The following is a 19,931-nucleotide window of genomic DNA, read 5'->3' on the forward strand; positions in this document are numbered from 1 at the left end:
TGGCGTGGAGGTGGGTGGGTGGGGGATGGGCTAAATGGGTGATGGGTATTAAGAAGGGCACTTGTTAGGATGAGCCCTGGGTGTTGTATGTAAGTGATGAATCACTAAATTCTACTCCTGAAATCATTACTACACTATATGTTAACTACCTCGGATTTAAATTTTAAAAATAAATAAAAAGACAAAAATAAATTAAAACAAGAGGCTTCTGATGTACAATTTTTTAGTTCTGTCATTATTTTGACCTTCGGCTGAACAATATTAGCAAATGTATCAAAAGCAGCAAGGATCACGTGAGGGAAGGAGCCCCAGAGGATAACACTGAAGGACAACAATTCACAAATCCACCAAGTTCAATTTTCCCTTAAAATAAACATGAAAAAAAACAACAACAATGGGAGATCCAGATCAAAACATCCCTTGTGCCAATTCTCTGTGGTCTCAGAAGAGCCAATCACTCTTCTCTTTAGCAAACAACTTTCTCTTTAGCAATAGCCAAAGCAGCTTTCAAACCCAAAAGAAATTCCGTGGGTATCCCAGGTGTACCGAGCATGTGAGCTGAGAAAATCCTCTCCTGTAAGCCTGAAAAGAAATGCCATTTGTTGTATCATAATATAGGCTCATAAATTTCCCAGGTCTCATTAGTTATGAGAGAATCTAAAAGGATCCAGGTTTGTAAAGTAAATGAATATATCTTTGAAAATGTGTCTGTTTTCCTTGGGTTTCACTGGAGTCTGTGGCAAAAAACAGCTGCTAGTCTGGACCAAGCCGGTGGTCCTGGATGTCCCCACTCAGGGTGTCTTCCAACAGTCACTGCAGCATGTTGGAACCTGCCTTCGGAACCAGATGCTAACATCAGGTTCATTACCCATCAACCAGAAGTCTAATCCAGACTACCTCTACAGGATCACATTCTGTGTCTCCATGAAATATTTACTAAGTAGCCACTCTATACACAAAGCCCAGGGTTAGGACTGAGGAGGGGGCAGAAGTATCTTGAAGACACACTTCTTACCTTTTAAGAGCTTACATTCTAGTACGGATAAGGAGGTACATACATGAATATTCAAAATAAGACCAAGCAAGAATAACTCTGGCTAGCGTTTACTGAGTGCAAGACACAAATACTCTCAGAATCTACAGGAGAGTAAGATTCTTCTAGCTGGGATAGCTGAGGAACGTTTCTCTGAAGAGGTGAGATTAAATGAATCCATAATTTATAAGCAAGACTTCAGTAGAAGAGAAAGAAAGAGGTTGTTTTCTTGGGTATTCCAGGCAGGAAGGAAGGCGTGATTAGAGATGAGAGGTGGTGAACTGCGCACTGCGTGAGAGGAACAGGTAGACCTCTGACCCAAACAACAAATGGTTCTCCAATTTTAGCATATATTGCAATCACCTGGATCACTTGCTAAACTAAAGCACATAAATGGGCCCCAATTCCAGAGTGCCTGAGATAGTAGGTCAAGGGTTGGGCCTGAGAATTTGCATTTCTAACAAGTCCCCAGGTGATGCTAAGCTGCTGGTCCATGGAATGTTCTTCAAGAACCACTGCTCTAGGGAGTAGAGGGGAGTGAGGAGCTCCCAACAAAATCTCCATTCTACTGTGGGTTTGGTTAAATCCTAATTCAGAAAGCTGACCTTATTAGACTTTCGGCGACAATATTAATTACTTACAATTTCTCTATAAATAAATACTTTAAATCTGCCAGGAGAAAATGGAACAATGGCAAGGAAACTAATATTTTTGAAGACTTCCTATTTGCCAATGCTTTCCAAAATCAGCTCATTGAATTCCCAGTAGATTCCCATCAGATGAGGAACTGGGGCCCAGAGACTTCAAGTGTCTTACCCAAAGTCAAATAACAGGGCCAGGATCTATGAAGTGCCAGAAAAATCTTATACTCGAGTGTTAAGAAATCAGTATGGAGGCTGGATCTTCTCTGAATATTCTTCAAAGGAAGGCAGTGGTTCAGGGATCAGTAAGATCAATATTCTCACCATGTAAAATCGGGTTCAGAAATACCTGAACGAAGTCATCTCTATCAGATCTTACAGGAGACACAAGAGAACAGTAACAGAGATCAGACCATATTACCGTTATCTACAAATGTGGGGAAAAACTGCCTTCCAAGTGATGACCCCAGGATTTCCACGGGCCCCATAAGAGGGCTCTATTTCAAAGGAATACCTTTGGGTTTTCAGTTCAAATATCACGTCAAGTCAGCCAGCAAGCCAGTGGACATGGCCGGAAATCTGAGATGGTCAGCCAACCCACTACTTCTCCTTATTTGGATAAATAACAGCCTGAAAGACAACCAGTTTGGGAGTCGAGCATACCCCAAGGCTGGGCTTGGCAAGCTTCTCCGCCCACGCCCTGCCTGGCCTTGCCCTGCTCGACAGCTGGGGGAGGTTAGCCAGTCACCGCTTCCCACTAGATTCCAACACTGCCAGAAGCCTCCTCCGAGACGGGATCTGCTTCCCTGTGTCCCAAGAACTGCCGGACCGTGGGCATTCCTACATTCGAACGAAGCCCTGCGTTCCCACATCTGTGTAGCTCATGAGAAACAGAGAGCTACCAGCTCAGCGACTCCATGTAAAGAAGTCATGGTCCAGGGTACCTGTGTGGCTCAGTCGGTTAAGTGTCCGACTTTGGCTGAGGTCATGATCTCACAGTTCGTGGGTTTGAGCCCTGCGTTGGGCTCTGTGCTGACAGTTCAGAGCCTGGAACCTGCTTTGGATTCTGTGTCTCCTTCTCTCTCTGTCCCTCCCCCGCTCATGCTCTGTCTCTGTCTCTCTCTCCTTCAAAATAAATAAACATTAAAAACAATTTAAAAAAAGGAAGTCATAGTCCATACAACAAAGTTTCCATATCGGGTGAGGGGGTGGACATGGTCTAGTTGTCCCCACTGCCACAACTCCCCCCCCCACCCCCTGGCACACACACAAAACCACTGTCCCTGAAAGAAAAGAATCCTCTGTCACACAGGAGGCAAGACAGGTGAAGAAAATGCTCTGTAATCTATAGAGCCTTTCAAAGTTCATGACCAGCAGCCAGAGCCTTCAACTCACTTCAAAAACAACATAGGGACAAAGTTTCTCCCAGAGGGGACAGGAAGACGGGTGAATAAACAGACAAAGGGAGTTTCTTATAATTGGCACAGTGAGACACTGGCTTCATTCTGATGACCCTCAGCCTCAGCTTTTCCTTCAATAGGCTGCAGTCTACAAATTAGTTCCCCAAACAAACAAACCAAAAATTTAAGGGTCTAATCATCCTCTTCCATCAGTACTCCTCCCCACCATGATGCCCAAGGAAGGTAGGTTGTAGCGGAATGAGTACTGGATGCTGAATGAAAACACTCTGTTTCTCCTCCTGACTATCTCCTCGTTTGTGCAATCGCCACCATGACTGTGGCCTTGCCACTGAACTTTTCTGAGCCTCTCGTTTTGCTGCTCAGTTGCTTCAGGAACACCTCCTAGTTCTGTGAACATCAAGTGAGCTGAATTATTCTTGTATGACTTGCACGCAGAGAAGCGTGAACTGCATGGGTTATTATTAAAATCGCCCACAAGCATTCATGGGCTCACTCAAATGAGAGCAAAATGAATAGAATGGATAATATTCACTTTAATATATTCATAGGAGCATGATGAGAATGACACACTCTCCTGTTGAGATACATGAGCTCACAGAAAGAAAGAATGAATGGAGACTCTGAAAGGGAGAGCGCCATGCTGTATTCTATTCCAAAGACCCTTGAGAAAAAAGTCCAGTTATACATGATGGACTCATAGTCAAGAAAGTGCTTTTCCTCATTTCCATTCCTGAATTAATTGGCGACTCTGAAGCCGGATCAGGCTCGATAAAGGATTTCCAATCAACTTCATACTGAGAGAGATTCAAACATCAGGTGTTTAAAAAAACTGTGAGATGGGCCATTACCCACATCTCCGCGTTGACTCTTTCCCCTTTCATTTTCCTTCCCATCTGGCCACCTGGAAGAACCTCTCTTTGGGAATGAATCTCGCCTGAGGCCAGAATAATAGTTTTCGTTGGTGAGGGCAAGGATGAACCAATGAGCTAGACACAAGTTTTTGGATGCTTTTAGAATGTCAACTATATTGTCGATTTTAGTCTTGTCCCACATTTATATTAAAAACAGGGATCTGTGTGCTTTAGGTTAGTCCTTGATAGAAAAACATTTATCTTGCCCACAAGATAGTTTTTGGTGCTCTTTCCTTTTTCTCTTCTCTTCTCTTCTCTTCTCTTCTCTTCTCTTCTCTTCTCTTCTCTTCTCTTCTCTTCTCTTCTCCTTCTCCTCCTTTCTTTCTTTCTTTCTTTCTTTCTTTCTTTCTTTCTTTCTTTCTTTCTTTCTCTTTCTTTCTTTTCTTTTCTTTCGTGAACTGTGGTAATTTATTTGTTTGTTTATTGCAAAGCGTGGTGATTTAATGCAAGTGTAAAAATGCTGTCATGGAACTTACATGTCAAGATGGCCTTTCACATATATTCACTGCATCTACATTTGAAATACACAGAAAGGTTTGGGTGGTTTTTATATTATTAAGATAGACTATATATCTATGCATGGGAATTCTCTGTCAAAAATAAAAACCTCAGAAGAGCCCATCTGAGCCGTTTTTATGCTCTAGTCACAAAGTGACACTAAGCAAGAACTTATTAGCATTTCACTGAATTTCTTCGGATCATTGTTACGAATAATAAAAATACAGAAACATTTTAAAACAACATATTTCAATCTTAAAATGGCCAGATTAACATAATTATAGCCTTAGGTTTGCCCGGAGTGGCACATTTCTCATTTTCATGAGAATGCGGAGGTTCACCCAGATCGCAAGCTAATAGGCTCCTTGGTCTAAATATATACAATAAAATCTAAAGCAAATTTCTGAAGCATTCAGATCGGAACCCTGGAGATATCTAGTAAGTGATTTGCACTGCAGTGAAGCAGATTTTTTTTTGTTTTGCAGTTACACAGCTGCTAGGAAATGTATTTTTAGCTTTGCTTTTAAAAGCAAGCAAAAATGGTATCCACTTTGTAGATATGTATCCAGAATGTTCTCCCAGTCCCTCCTACAAGGAGTCCACCGTGTACAGAATGCTCTCTCGGTCGCCTTCCTTCTGGGGAGTCGGGGCAAAGCACGACTCTGGATGCTCATCCCAGATGAAGCCATTGCACCCTGACTGTGATACCTAATGTTCTGGAGGCTTGCTTTATGAAAAACATGCATTGAAGTTTAAGCAAGTCCCTGCTATTTAGGAATAACCTCATCATGGACATCATTATGATTTCTTATTGCTGTTTGGGTTTGTGTTTGACTGTTCTTCCTGTGATTTCAGGGGCAAATGAAAAGGTACAGGTTCAAAGAGTTAACTCAGAACAGGGGAAAGCATGGACTTTGATTTCACAGGTAACAAAAAAATAAAAAGGAAGAAACCGAGTGCATGTGTCAATCAACCGACTGAGAGAACCTTGTTTTTTGTATTTCAGGAATATGGAGTGAGTTAGTGCTGCCTGAGCCATGAGAAGGCGTGCCTCTGGCTTTTAGTGGTACACTGGATATTCGCACCTTCTCACTGGAGAGCCTCAAATCAAGAAAGCTGCACAAAAATGATTTAATGAACAGCTTTTTTTTTTTTTTTTTGGTGCCAAATGACAAGGCGCTAGAGTTCTTGAGAACTCTTAAACAGGAATTAGTTTTGATTCTGACATCAAAACGGTTCATTTTTTCAACCATATACTCTTTAATGACATTTTACTGGGTCTTCACAAACCCCCGACCCCCCTTGGTCTCAAAGCCTCGGTTTTTACACTTCACTCAACAATAAGACACGGTCACCATTTTGGCCACTTTCTCATGCCAACTGTGCTATTACCCATTTAATAATTTTCTTTAAGTCAATGTTATTATTGATTGACTTATTGACTGACTGATTTAAGGAGGCTTCACACCCAGGGTGGAGCCCAATGCAGGGCTTAGACTCACAACCCTGAGATCAAGACCTGAGCTGAGATCGACAGTTGGACGCTTAACCGACTGAGCCACCCAGGTGCCCCAAGTCAATTTTAAATTGACTTTTTTTCCCTTAGTTGTGGTGAAGGAAAAATATTCATTAACTCTCAACTCTCTGTGCTACTTCTCTCTCTAATACTCATTAAAACATACAGTTGTTAAAATTTCAAAACCTGTTTTTCTAGGTGCCACCTAAAATCACTGGTTCCAAGTGAAAAACAACCTTGAAAGCCGTCCAAGTGGAAATACATTAACGTTTCAAACAGAGTTAGGGTAGGAGCCATTTTCCTTAGCAGAGAGGCTGACGTTTGAGAACAAGGTTATAATACTACACAACCCTTTTAAGCCAGTATGTATTGTTTCATTCAAAGCGTCCCATAATTTGAAGCAGCTGCTGTTTCTCAGATGACTTGATGGCTTATTCTCCTTCAATAAAAATATTGGATCATCTCAATCTGGTTAGCTCAAAATCCATTTATTTTTGGTCCAGGCCCATACATTTCCAATTAATGAGCTCTGGCCCCATTCTAAACATGTGCTGCTCTGGATGGTAGGTGAGGCCTGGCTATATTCAACTACAACAATGGCTGGCTATGAGAAGTCAAGGTAGATGGCACTTTCCCAAATCAATCAAGTGAAACCCAGAGGGACCAGAGCAAAAGCAGGGAAGCCCTGGGGATGGACAAAGGGCTAGCCTGAGGGACAGGTGGCTTGGGCTCCAGGCCTATATTTGTGCCTTATGCGATCTTGTCACCCCAAGTCATTGTAACCACGCTGGCCCCTGAGTCCCACTGACAGGTGAATGGAGTCTAAAAGCTGATGCACAGGGCCGTTTCTCCACCTCCGAAACCCTAGGATTCCGAATAAGTCAGGCCCGTTGCTTGAAGTGGTACCAACTACTAGGTCAGGTATCTCTTCTGTCCCAAATCTACGGAAGCAGACAGAGTATTGCTCCTACAAATGACACGTGAGCCAAAGGGATCATCACCAGCCTGATGGGAAGAGAAGCAGGGCAAGGAGGAAATGGCTTGCGAACAGTCGATATGGATGTACCTTAAAAACATTTTTTTCTCTGTAAAAAACTAACATGCACTCCCCGCCCCCACCACACACACACAAATTTAAGTAAAAGCAACACATACCTGAGACATTTTAGAAAAAGTGTACAGGAAAGAATGGTCACCTGGAAGCCCTCTATCGGGTAAGATCGTGGACGGAGGGGGTCCTGTGCAGACGTGGTAGGAACCAATTTTCTACGGTCTGGGCTACTCTGATGGGGACCCACAACGAAGCTGGAAAAGCAACCCCCGGGAAGAAAACAGCATGTAGGTGCACGGGTTACAACCTGAAAACCAGGACATATGCTCCCAGTCAAAGGCAATTTCCGCTAACATCTGTATTTACAGGAGCCAAGGAAAGGGATGCGGTTTGGATATCAAAGGGCGGAGGGTGTGGTGCAAACCTCTCCCGAACTCTCCAGCACTGACACAGGATTCTCTGGGAATAACCCCAGTACCTGCTAGGGGAAGGTCCTGCTCCAATCGACTTGCAGTTGAGGTGGCTGCTCAGGCAGCCCCGGATTTCCTGCAGAAACGGGGCTGGAAGCGAGCTGTCTCGGTCCCGAAGTCCAAGTGCAGGGAGAACAGCTGCATCCCCTGTTGACGCTGTTGGCAATGATGACTTCGCATCACAAATCACCAGGATATTTTTGTGGCTGGGGTGGATGCTTCGGTCTCCAGGAGGGGGTGAGGGGAGCAGCAGTCCCTGGCCCCGAGGCGGCTCGGCGGGCTGCCCTGATTCTAGAACCCTCCGCCTTCAGCATTCTCCCTGTCCTCCCCCAGCCGCTCTGCCAGGAGCCTGACAGACTGCGGAGCCCAGCATGTAGGCAGTTCTCCATTCAAAGACACTTTCTCACTTCCAGATCAGGCTCACGAATAAGCTCTCTGCTCCGGGGCCATGAAAACCATTTCCGAGTGGCACAGCACATGGAGCAAAGAAGGAAAGAGCAAAGGGGAAAGGGTGGTCTGTCTAAAACTATCCCCACGCTGTCTACTGTTTACCGTTCTCGTTTCCCTCAGAGTAAGTTGTAACCAAGTCTCCAGCAAAACAACCAGTCTGATAGTAGGTTTTGGATGCTACAGACCTCAACAAACAAACCAAAAAAACCCCTCCAAAACTGTACTAAATAATCTATCCTGAGCCACATAAGCATTGCTTGTTTGTCATTACTTTCAAGTTAAGTTGTTTGTATCTGACTTCAGACTTAGAGCTCTCACCTACTAGGGAGACAGTCAGCCTGGGTTTGAACTTCAGCCTCTCTACTTACTCGTGTGTGATCTTGTTATTTAGTCTCTTGGCCTCAGTTTTTCCAATCTAAAAATGGGTATAACTGTACCTATGAAATCGAGTTATTCTGGTGATTAAATGAAATAATATATATTACTTAGACCACACTCGATAACAACTTTTCATGCTTATTAATTCCTCTCGAAAATGAGGTAAAGATAACCAGAAGGATATGGATAAGCAGATCCATGCACGCATGAACCTCTAAAGGGAAACAGACTAATTGACAATTTAATTTAATTGCCCTATTGAATGCCTTTTTTAAAAATGCAAAACATTGTGACTTAACTCTTACATGAATAAGACAAAACAGCTATGTCAAGTAAATATAGTTTCTGCCAAAGACTTTTTTTCAGGCAATCAATAAACCTGACATAACAGGATTATGTCTGTTATATAAAACCTTAGAAGTTTTAAGTGTTACTCGTAAAGCTTACAGGGCTATTTCTTTTAAAGAAGTCAAAACCGAGATACGAGAGCTATTTTTAATTTAAAATTTAAAGTGTTTTTCACAAGGAAAAAAACCCACCAAATCATTTTCCCTGGAATGCTGAAGGACACAGACTAAGGTCTCCCTCCCACACTATCACATCTTCAAATCTTCTACGTTAAACGCAAGTCGACATCTTCATGAAAATGGTCACAAAACACATACCTTGATGAGATCTACACTAGCAGATAAGGTTGACACCTTCAATGCTTTTTAAGTGATAAGGTTAAGCAGAAACTGGATCATAAGATTTAGAGACGGAAGGCACCCACATGTCATTTAAATGGATTTTTAAAAAACAGACTATTGCCAATAAATAAGAAGTTTCCCTTTCAGCAGTTTGTCAAAAGTGAAAATTAAAAACCTGGAATTTCAATTCTTCATGGAATTGAGCTCAAATACAGAAGATCTACCTCAGTTGGAGGCAAAGGTCCCACAGCCTGACAAAAATAATTCTGACAATGGCATTTCTTTATAAAGGTACAGTTCTTACCTTACATCTTCCGTGAACCTTTCTCTTCTAGAAGAAACTTTCTAGACTTGCAGAGACCTTGAAACCCATCTCTCGAATGCTTCCTGCTCTGCCTTTATGGTGACTAAATGCAAGGCTTGGGTTTTTTTTTTTTTTTTTTTTTTTTTTTTACAGAAGGAAGCTTTTAGTCAAAATATGTGGTTTAAAGGAGCAGTATCCACCCTTGTTAAAACCATTTCACGGACATTCAGAGGTTTTGTTTCTACTCTATGAAAGTTAAATCTGAGTAGGAAGGCATTTTTCCTGTCCCGGAAATCAGCATAACTAAAACCAATGCTGAGCTAACTAGAAATGTTTCTTCCATGTGTTCCGTCTGGCAGAAACTGCAAGCCATATCAAGGAAACACGTGATGTTTATAAATACAATATGGCTCCNCAGGAAAGATGAGATTTGTATCGCTTGGAAGCTGTATATCAGATGTGCATATATTACCCTTTCTTGTTTCTTAGAAAATAAAATAAAGCATAACTGGCAGCAGCTAGGGAGGAAGAAAATCTCTACCCTGTTCTGGATAGCCCCTGGATTCAAATGTGTTTGCCCCCGTAACCATTTCAATAAGAGGAACTCCTTACCAACTGTAACACAAACATCTTTCTGCCGGTCAGAAAAGCGTGACATAAAAGGGGCATAATTAGATGCATCACTCAAGTGAGTTCCATTGTGTTAACTCGAGCAAATAATAGAACGGAGGCAAGGATCTCACGGAGCCTGGAACTGATGTGAAAATGTACAGATGTCTGTATCGCAACTGATTATTGACCTGTTGATTATCATTGGCTTTGGATCTTCTGCGAGATTCGAAGATTTGGGAGGGCAGTCACGATACTTGCTCACAATTATATCTTCAGAATCTCGCACAAGAGCCAGAGTCAGAGGAGGGGTGTGACGCATAATGGTTGGGTGAGTGACCAGTGAACCTTGGGGGTAAGTGAACTGGTCTGAAATCATCATCCTACTTTGTCAGTTGGGAGGTATTGGGAATTCTAACACCTCAATCTACACGCAAGATTTGTCCTACTGAATTAAATCACAGCAAAACAAGATCTGTTGTATTGGGTATCCAGAGATTAGTGTACTTTCTACAACAGGTGAATTTAACTCCTGAAAATAAAACTTTTAAAAAGAGAAAATATGTGTGGTTTTCTGACAATCATTTAGCTCAATCCAACAAATGTGTTAGTCTTATCTTAAATGTTAGGGTTATTGGGGCTCCTGGGTGGCTCAGTCGGTTGAGCATCCGACTTCGGCTCAGGTCATGATCTCATGGTTCATAAGATGGAGCCCTGTGTCGGGCCCTGTGCTGACAGCTCAGAGCCTGGAGTGTGCTTCTGATTCTGTGTCTCCCTCCCTCTCTCCCTCTGCCCCTCCCCTGTTTGCACTCTGTCTCTCTCTCTCTGTCTTTCTCAAAAATAAATAACATTAAAAAAAGTTAGGGTTACTAACTGCTGTAAAGTTTTATTGACAGGATGGGAGAATTTGTTAGGACAGACAGATATTCTTATTTCTCATCTTGGTCAGGAACTACCTACCACTAAGATAAGCAAGGGAATGTGTTACAAACGTTCATACTTATATTTACCAATCATTGTACTGATCTTAGCAAATAGGGCATTCACAGAAAGTCTGTGGTAGGAAGAGTGCTGGAGTGAACCCCTTTTGCATCCAGGCAGTTAATGAGAATTTCCTCAGAGCAGGACATTGTTGGAGGGAAACCCAGGGAGCATGAAGATGAACTAGAGGAGAACTTCACCCCTATCGGAGCTTAGGGTTTAGAAAGGAACTTCAGGTGTGTCCATGGCGGGCAGGAGAAGAGGGAAGGGGGTCGACAGGTGAGGTTCTGTGGAGAGACAGGCTTGGAGAAGGGAGGGGGCAGGGATGTCATGTTAAAAATAGTGGGTTTTGAGTTAGGTCTTCAAACACAGGTGGCACATGGACACCGATGAGGAAGAGATCAGAGTGGGGAAGGACAGCTGTAACTACTGGAGTGAGTAAGAAGGCCAGTTCTAGAGTTGGCCTGCCTGGCTCCAAATCCAATTCTACCAGTGAAGAGCTGTGTGGCTCTGAGTAAATTCTCTAACCTCTCTGACCTTCGGCTTCCACATCTGAAACAGGGGATAACGAGGATTCCCTTCACACTGGGTTGTTTTGAAAATCTGATGAGAATGAATACGAGCGCCATGCTGGGTGCAGCACCCAGCACCGAGTCAGTAGATCATGAATGTTCGGCACTAATAACCACTGCTGGTGGTGGTGGGTCAAGGAGGGGGACCTTGAATGACAAAAGAAGGTTAGCTATGAGTATTTCTGGAAACTTCCATTTCTTTCTTTTTTTAAGTATTTATTTTCGAGAGAGAGCGTGCAAGCAGGGGCGGGGCAAAGGGAGAGGGGGACAGAGAATCCCAAGCAGGCTCCGAGCTGACAACTCATGAGCCGTGAGATTATGACCTGAGCCAAAGCTGGACGTTCAACCAACCTGAGCCACCCAGGCATCCTGGAAACTTCCATTTCTATGGGGTTCTTTTCTCTTCCATTTCTACAGGATTACTTCCTCCCTTCCGAAACCTTCCTCTTGTCAGCCAGAGCACTACCCCATGGAAAAAAGAGCTTTAAGCCATGGCCACTTCAGACATACATACTAAATGACATATGCTTCTTCTTTTTGGGGGGGATGGGAGTGGGGGTGAGGGTGGAGAGTACCACTTTAGCTTGGTCAAAAGAGAACAAAATGGAGCAAAGTTAAATATAAAAAGATGTAAAATAGATGCATAGTAGAGTTCAGGAGTGAAACAAATATTAAGAAACGATATTTTATGTGTTCTAAAATGTCATCAGGGTATCATTTCAAAACTTATAAAACTAGGGGCGCCTGGGTGGCTCAGTCGGTTAAGTGTCCGACTTGGGCTCAGGTCATGATCTCATGGTTTATGGGTTTGAGCCCTGCGCCGGGCTCTGTGCTGACAGCTAACTCAGAGCCTGGAGCCTGCTTCAGATTCTGTGTCTCCCTCTCTCTCTGACCCTCCCCTGCTCACACACACACACACACACACACTCTCTCTCTCTCTCTCCCTCAGAAATAAAACATTTAAAAAACTTATAAAACTTGAATAGAAATATCAGGGAAGGGAGGCTAGAGCTGAATACAGAGAGTCAGCAGGAACTGGGTTCAAATGCTATGTCTGACATTTTCCAGCTGCATGGGCCTGCAAAAGACTCCCGGCCTCAGTTGTATCATCTGTAAAGATGGAGACAGTATACCCACTTTGCCGAGCTACTGACTAGACAGTATGTAAAGTATTTAACACACTGCCTACTGTATAGATACAAAAAGCTCTCTTATCTTACATCGAAAAAAACAACGGTATAGAACGAATACTTCTTATATCCTGCCTGATTCCACAAAGGAATAGAACTCACATAAATCATTACAGTTTTGCCCCAAAAAAAGTCAAAGTGGAGCAGATGACGAAAAGATAAAAATAGAAAAATTAAAAAAGAGAGGCCAGGAACGAAGCCAACACACAAAACACACGCTGCAAACGCCTGTAAGCTTGTTGTGGGCGGGCCACAAATTTAATTTCAAGCTTTAGAGTAGCAACACAAAGAGGGAAAATGATCACTTTCAAGATTCAAAGTGTCCATATGACAAAAATAAACCAGGAGGAGCCCAACTATTTCTGGTGATGAGAACAGAGAGATATTTTTACAGTGGGTTCTCGTTAATGACAGAAAATGAATAATACAGCACATACAACACTACCGTGGTAGTACTCAATGCATTCCATGTTTACACTCGCCATGGTAGGATGCCATGGCTGACTTCTGAGGGATACAGAGATGAACACGAGACGGTTTGCGCCTTTGGAGTATTTACAGTTTGGCGGACTAAGATGAACATGCATCTAAATGATTAGAACACCACAGGGCGCCTGGGTGGCTCAGTCGGTTAAGGATCTGACTCTTGGTTTCAGCTCAGGTCATAAACTCACAGTTGGTGAGTTCAAGCCTCACGTTGGGCTCTGTGCTGACAGTGCAGAGATTTCTTGGGATTCTCTTTCTCTCTCATTCTAATCCCCGTCCCCTGCACATGTTCTTTCTCCTTCTCTCAAATAAACTTTAAAAAAGTTAGCTATTACATATAAAAAATAAATGAATGATTATAACACAAAGACAACGTGCAGGGTGCCCCAAAAGGAAAAGATAAATTCTGACAGAGCACTAGGGAAAGCTTCATCGAGTAGGTGGTCTTTTGTTTGGCCTCTAAAAACAAGTTTTTTTATGTTTCCACATAAAATTAACACGGAAATTTTCAACCACTCAAAATCAGTAGAGAAAATAATACAGTGAACTCTTATCATCCATCTTTGACATTTTTCAGCAGTTCACCAATTTGGTTTCACCTACATCCACTTTTTGGGTTTACCCTGCTGTAATATTTTTCAGCAAGTCCCATTCGTTATACCATTTAGTTTGTAAACACTTAGTGTGACTCATTTTTAAAAACATAACCAGCAAGCAAGAATTAGCAGTTATCCCCTAACATCACCTAATTTCTGACACATGTTCGGACTTCCCAAAGAGTTTCAAAGATGTTTTTTCAGAATTGGTTGTTCTGATCAGGATTCTAACATGGTGCACACGTGGCATTTGGTGGTTGTGGTATAGACATGACCCAGGAAACAGGACAGTGTTCCTGCCGACCCTTTTCTCAGGCCAAATTTTATAGAAGGAGTCGGGCAATTGTTCTGTAGTATGCCAGACAGATGGAATTTTGAAAGGCAGACATGTGAGAAGGAGAGGCCACTTCACACACCCGGAGTAAGAACTGCAAGGCGTCTCTGTTTGGGCATTGGGGCGCCCCATTGGCCTGTGCTATTCTTCGCACAGTGGGAAGGTGGGCTTAGCAGGATGGCTTGGGGAGTGGTGGTTAGACTGGGGTGAGAAGAGTCGGAAGCCTGGCTAAAGGCTGTTGCATGACTGATTGCTAGGACAGTACTGAACGCTAGACTTGAAGCAGCGGAGGCATGTTGCCAAGAGCTGGGGATCTGGAGGCCACCTACCTGGGTTCGAATCTCAGCTCTGCCACTCTTGTGTGTACTTGGGCAAATTTCTTAACATACCTACATGACTGCTTTCTGAGCTACGAATATGAGGGCTTAACCCAATACCTGCCTCAAAATGTTGTGCTGGGGATTAAATGAGATCACCCGTAAGAATGTGCAGTGAATGCTCAAAAAAGTTAGCTGTTGGGAGAGCAATGGTGTACGCAATGGTAGAAGGGTCATCCGTAAGAGGCCTTGTCGAGTGACCTGCATGGGCTCTGGCGGCCAGGGATGTGTTGAGAAACAGGGGTCAGGCGATTAAAGAATCACTGATGACTCAACTTCCCCACCCCTCAACACACACACATACCCCTTCACAGTCACCCTACCATGCAAGCAGGAAAAGGACTTAGGAGAAAAAATTGGAATTTTTTTTTTTTTTCAACAGAACACAATGGAGACACATGGAGACAGTCACTTGGCAGTTGAACATGGGGCTCTTGAAGTCCAGAGAAATGGCAGAGTTAGGGTTATAGTTTCAAGGGTCAGCCACAATGAGGTAATGGTCAAGTGAGCAGTTGAGATAAAAACCAGAAGTGAAAAGGTACAGGTTAAAAAAAAAAAAAGCAAATTCACACGCACACACACACACACACACACACACCACATACACACACACCACACACAGTAGTGAAGTCTGCCTGAGCACAATGAAGACCATTCAGGGGCAGAAGGAAGGGGTAGTTAATGAAGCAGGCTGGGATGTGTATGAATATAAGTAGGGGATTCAGAAATGGCAGTGTAATGGAAACCAAAGTTTCTAAGGAGACTGTTGGTAGGTGTCAAATAAAAGAGCTGAAATAAAAGAGGTCTGGGAGGCAGTAACGGATATTGGTATTAGGAAATAATTTAAGATGTAGGACCAATTCTAGGGAGTGAATTCTAATTGCAAACCTGGGAGCTGTCACATATAAGTAAAAATTAAAGACATATAGGAGGGGAAGAACCGAAAGTCGGGAGCAGAAAATCTCATGAAGTCATCTTAAAGTGCTTGAGAAGGCAGAAAAGCCCCCAGACTGCGAAAATGCCACTGGGTTTGGTGAATAGGGAGTCCCTGGGACCCTCTGAGAGCCACAGAATGGAATGGCTCATCTTTGAGTCGTACATTTGTGAATCACAAGCCTTGTGAGTTCATGCATCGTTTTTGCAAGAGGGCCTCTTCCATATGGTGAGCTCAATCCCTTGGGAACAAAATTTCAAAGTGACTATCTAATTTTGTAACGAAACAAAAGCCATGTGATTAAATTAGATGAGGGTGCTTTGCACCCACGTGTAAAGAATCAGGAGCTGGGTGTGCTCAGTTCCAGCAGAAAACTACAAGTCTCCTTCCACGGACGAGCCTCAGAAGTGCTCAGCTAGATGCTAAATGAAAAACTAGACACATGTTTTCCCCACCAGGCTTATATTCTGTGCATGCTCTGGGGCCCACAACCGCCAAGTTAATACTTTAGTCTAACATGCTTCCTGAGTCACACCACTGCCAACATAAAACTGCCCTCGTGAATGGACTGTTGTGGATTCAGAGCCTCACGTTTTCTTGGGATTCACAGGTAAGATCGTAAAGTCTGTTTCAGGACGGTCTCAGGGGCCACTGCCAACCTCTGGTGTTGCTGTTTTTGCGCCTCTGCTCGATCCAACCAATGTTTCTGCTGACGTGTATGTTTGCTGGTAATGAGTGGGCAGCTGGGTGGGCTGTCCCGGGCTGCATCTGGAAGCTGGTGGTGGAAGGCAGATGACATCAGGCGCAGGGCTGTGTAACTGGCTCATGTGAGTAGTTATCATCAAATTCCTTCACGGCCATGCTCACATTGCAAACATACAGAAGGATGCAGCACCCCGAAACCCACCACGCAGCTTGGTTTAGTCTACAACAATTGATCCCTGCTCTGTTCTGTTTCTGTTCTTTACCGTAAGTGACGGGGTAATGCAGCTGGGCTTCAGGCCGGGCTCAGCAAAGCCTCCTTTCCTTTAATGGTAAGGCGGCCACACTCGTGGAGGAAGGAGAGAGAATTCCAACCTCCACAGCCAAAAGGTGAGGCTGAAGGGATCCCATGTCTGTTAGCTTCTGGAATCTGTGAATCAGGGCCAAGTTACAAACTGCAGGCATGATCACACCTCGTAGGTCTTAAAACCACGTTCTGTTTCTCATTTCTGAGTCGTCTTCATGGAAACCTAAAAGCACGTCTGTGAGTTGGATGGTGGACATTTGCTGTCTTGTCATCTGGGGACAACAGTTGATTTCCTCACGAGTGCACGCACGTGGGTGCACACACACACACACACCACTGTGTAAAAAGAGGCTGTGGGCAACACAGAAAGATCACTAGGGTCTCATCTAGAAGTAAAAGCAGAACAACTTTACTGAAACCCAGAGCTAACGTTCTGAATTCTAACAGGCTTCATCCATATGGTTGATATTTGAGTCTCTATGTGCTCACTGCTGGTCGTTATGTAGGTATCACATCTGCTTAAGAGTTAAAACAGGTGTCCTCCCCAGTCATAAACAAGATTTTCAGAGGCGATTCTGGGGGCCCGTGTGAGCTCCACGTAACAGAAACAGAACTCTGAGCACCATGAAAGTCCAGTTTGAAGGTCAGCCATATTAAAAACAAAATAAGGATATCCAAGGGAACAAAGACACTTAAGAATGTCAGTGAGAAAGAATAATGAAATAATAACAAGCGACGGTACTGTAACACTCAGACAATGTTTCATGATCAGCGTGACTCAGTCTGTCTTCACGTGGTGCTGGTTTACACTGAAAGTGTAACCAGCTAAAAATAAGCCTCAAAATCCTAGATTTTCTGAAGTAGCAACACAGCCTTCACTTCAAATCGTGCATCATTTCTGACATAAGAAAAGCAGCCGAGGATGTAAGAAGCCTTTTCCTCCCAAAGGGTGGCCTCTCATCCCACAATGTCATCACACATATGTAGTCCAGAATTCTCTAGAAATTTTTCCAGCACTTTCTATAGGACCGAGAGGCCAGGAGGTCTGAGACTCACACACCCTTTGGGGACACAGAACAATGGTCCACTGAACCTCTGACTACACATGAATGGGGGACTGAGGTTGCTACTCAGCCACCTTAAAATAAGGAGATTATTTTGGAGCATTGGGTGGGCTCAATGTAATCACAAATGTCCTTAAAAGTGGAAGAGGGAGGATTAGAGATGTGCTGATGGAAGCAAGGTCACAGAGATGCTATGTGGCTGAGTCTGAAGGTGGAGAAAGGGGTCTACAAGCCACAGAAATGTGCGTGCCCTCTAGAAACCAGAAAAAATGGAAACATTCTCTCTAGAGTTTCCAGAAGGGACAGCCTTCTGATGTCTTCTTTACATTCTGCTGATGACTCTTTGAGTTTATAGTCCACTGAGCCCATGTTAGATTTCTGACCTCTAAAACTTTAAGAGAGTAAATCTGTGTCATGTTAAGCCACCAAACTTTGATTTATTTGTTACAGCAGCAATAGCAAACCGATACATGCCTTCTGGAAGCGGAGTCAGAATGCAACCACGATGCTGGGAAAGACAGTGCCTGGGCCTCTTTGGCATTTACTTTGCTTCTAGTTAAACTAAAGAATCCAGCAACATGCTAATCCTCAGAAAAGATGCTACAGAATGGTGCCGCATCTTCTAAATCTGTGTGTGCAGTGGAGAGGAGATATAGCAGGAGGGGAATGTAGCACTATTGTTAGAAACTCAATCCCTTTTTTAGCGAACCTGCATTAATGTGATTTTAAAATGTGTCCTTTCTGTTTCCCAGTGCTTTTTGCTTCAAAAATCCCCGTGTGCTTTGAATGTCTGGATAATCTTCTGAGATGATCTACATCTAGAGAGCTTTAGCTCCCAAATCGTGCAGATTTTTGGACTATGTCTTCAACATGACTCAGATAAGGTCTGATAATATTTAATACAGTACACCAGCAAAAGGTCTTGAATTCAAAGGTGAATAACTTAGGTAGAATGCTTGGAATAATAGATTCTACATGAAATTGTACATTGGGTTTTTTGTTGTTGTTTTGTTAGTTTTCATTGTAGGAAAGAGAGCGAGAGATCCTCTGAATAAGTTAATTGTATACAGACCACAGGTACTTTCAGGCAAAGATTCTCAGGATCCCCCTGAAGTGAGGACACAACTAAACTCCACGCTTAGAGATGAATGAGGATGTGTCAGGCCCTCTATCAATCCCATTGCCCCAGAATGTCCAGGAAATCTGATTTCTTTACTAAGGAGCAAATAATGAGTCATCAGACAAGAGGAGGGTTGAGAACCTTTAGAATCTGGTGGTGGGGTGTGATTGCCACCAGGAGACCATGCCAGAGAATGAGTGGGCTGGTTTGACCTGCTGAATAAAATTAAAAATAGAATAAGAAAACTTACCCTCATGTCTCCATTCACAGTTTTCGGTGTGTGATTGAACGCATGCACGGGGTCCTTATTGTAGACTTTAAGGAGTGATCTGTCCTGAATGTTCCTGGAATCAAAAACATCAATAACTATCGCAGACGAAAGGAGCCTTATTTTGGCCATTTCCTTTGCCTGCCCTGAAGAATCAGGTAAACGACACGAACAGACACTCGAGCTGTGGTCTACAACCAACCAGACAGAACGTTCTTTCACCACAAAACAGGCGACAATAAATAAGGAAAAGGAGAAAAGTGACTTTGGCTTTTCTTCCCTGTGTTTGTTCTTCAGGAAGGTATTAGTCTTTCCCTGGAGTCCTCTACCCACAAATACCGGTTCATGGACTCTCTTTCAAGATTTGAGCAAGGAAAGCTAACACTTGAAGAGACAATAAAGCTCCAATACTTACAATACGTTCAAAGAGATTTGGTTAATATTTAAATATTTAATAGTTTACTTCGCCCAAACACCTGGTTTTCTGCTTATCTCATGAATGCACACAAATGAAAATGGTTTTCCCTTCAAACACTTTCAGCAAGGAAAATAAAATGTATTTGCAGTCCAGAAAAAAAAAAGTACCACCAAGATCAAAACTAGTATCTTTCCAATGGCCCCCCCCCCGCTTTTATTAAATTCCACAGTGAGTTGTAAGCAGACTTTTCTACATACAAGTTGACTTACTGGACGTGCTAGGTGTTTAGAAGGAATAGCAGCGGATAAAGTCTTCCACTGGTCTGTTTCTCTTTCTGAGCCCAGCGTATACAGCACTGGTGTCATTCCGCAGCAAAGGACAGAAGTCCCACATCCCGCTCAGAGCCCTACCTTAAAATTATTTAAGAGCATATGAACATCTACGAAGTCTTTCTCCCTCCACATTCAACTTTGATCAGTAGAAGGGCCACCCAGGGCACTTTCAGCGCCGTCTATACTGAGTGCCTCCAAAGCCACGCACCGAGCTCAGGGAAATGTGTGCAGGAAGACGCATTCTTTTCCTCCAGGTGCAGCCACACGCTTTGTGGGCTG

General features: G+C 43.3%; 1 protein-coding gene across 4 annotated transcripts in view; it reads right to left on the reverse strand.

Annotated features, from left to right (window-relative positions):
* Positions 1–19,931, reverse strand: part of KIAA1217 (KIAA1217 ortholog) — a 297,582-nt gene that overhangs the window by 75,840 nt on the left and 201,811 nt on the right. The window contains exons 1-2 of one of the 4 annotated variants that reach the window (XM_077772490.1): positions 19,731–19,832; positions 18,885–18,978 (exon numbers count right to left, since the gene is read on the reverse strand). In XM_077772490.1, the coding sequence (XP_077628616.1) occupies positions 18,885–18,890 (6 nt within the window). In that variant the 5' untranslated portion in view covers positions 18,891–18,978; positions 19,731–19,832. Of the gene's footprint in view, positions 1–9,362; positions 9,418–18,884; positions 18,979–19,589; positions 19,705–19,730; positions 19,833–19,931 lie in introns of those variants that run through there. The other 3 variants (XM_077772489.1, XM_077772488.1, XM_077772491.1) reach the window with 3 other exon arrangements.

The sequence above is a fragment of the Crocuta crocuta genome, unplaced genomic scaffold (assembly GCF_008692635.1).
Source record: "Crocuta crocuta isolate KB4526 unplaced genomic scaffold, BGI_CrCroc_1.0 scaffold96, whole genome shotgun sequence".
Classification (NCBI taxonomy): Eukaryota; Metazoa; Chordata; class Mammalia; order Carnivora; family Hyaenidae; genus Crocuta; species Crocuta crocuta.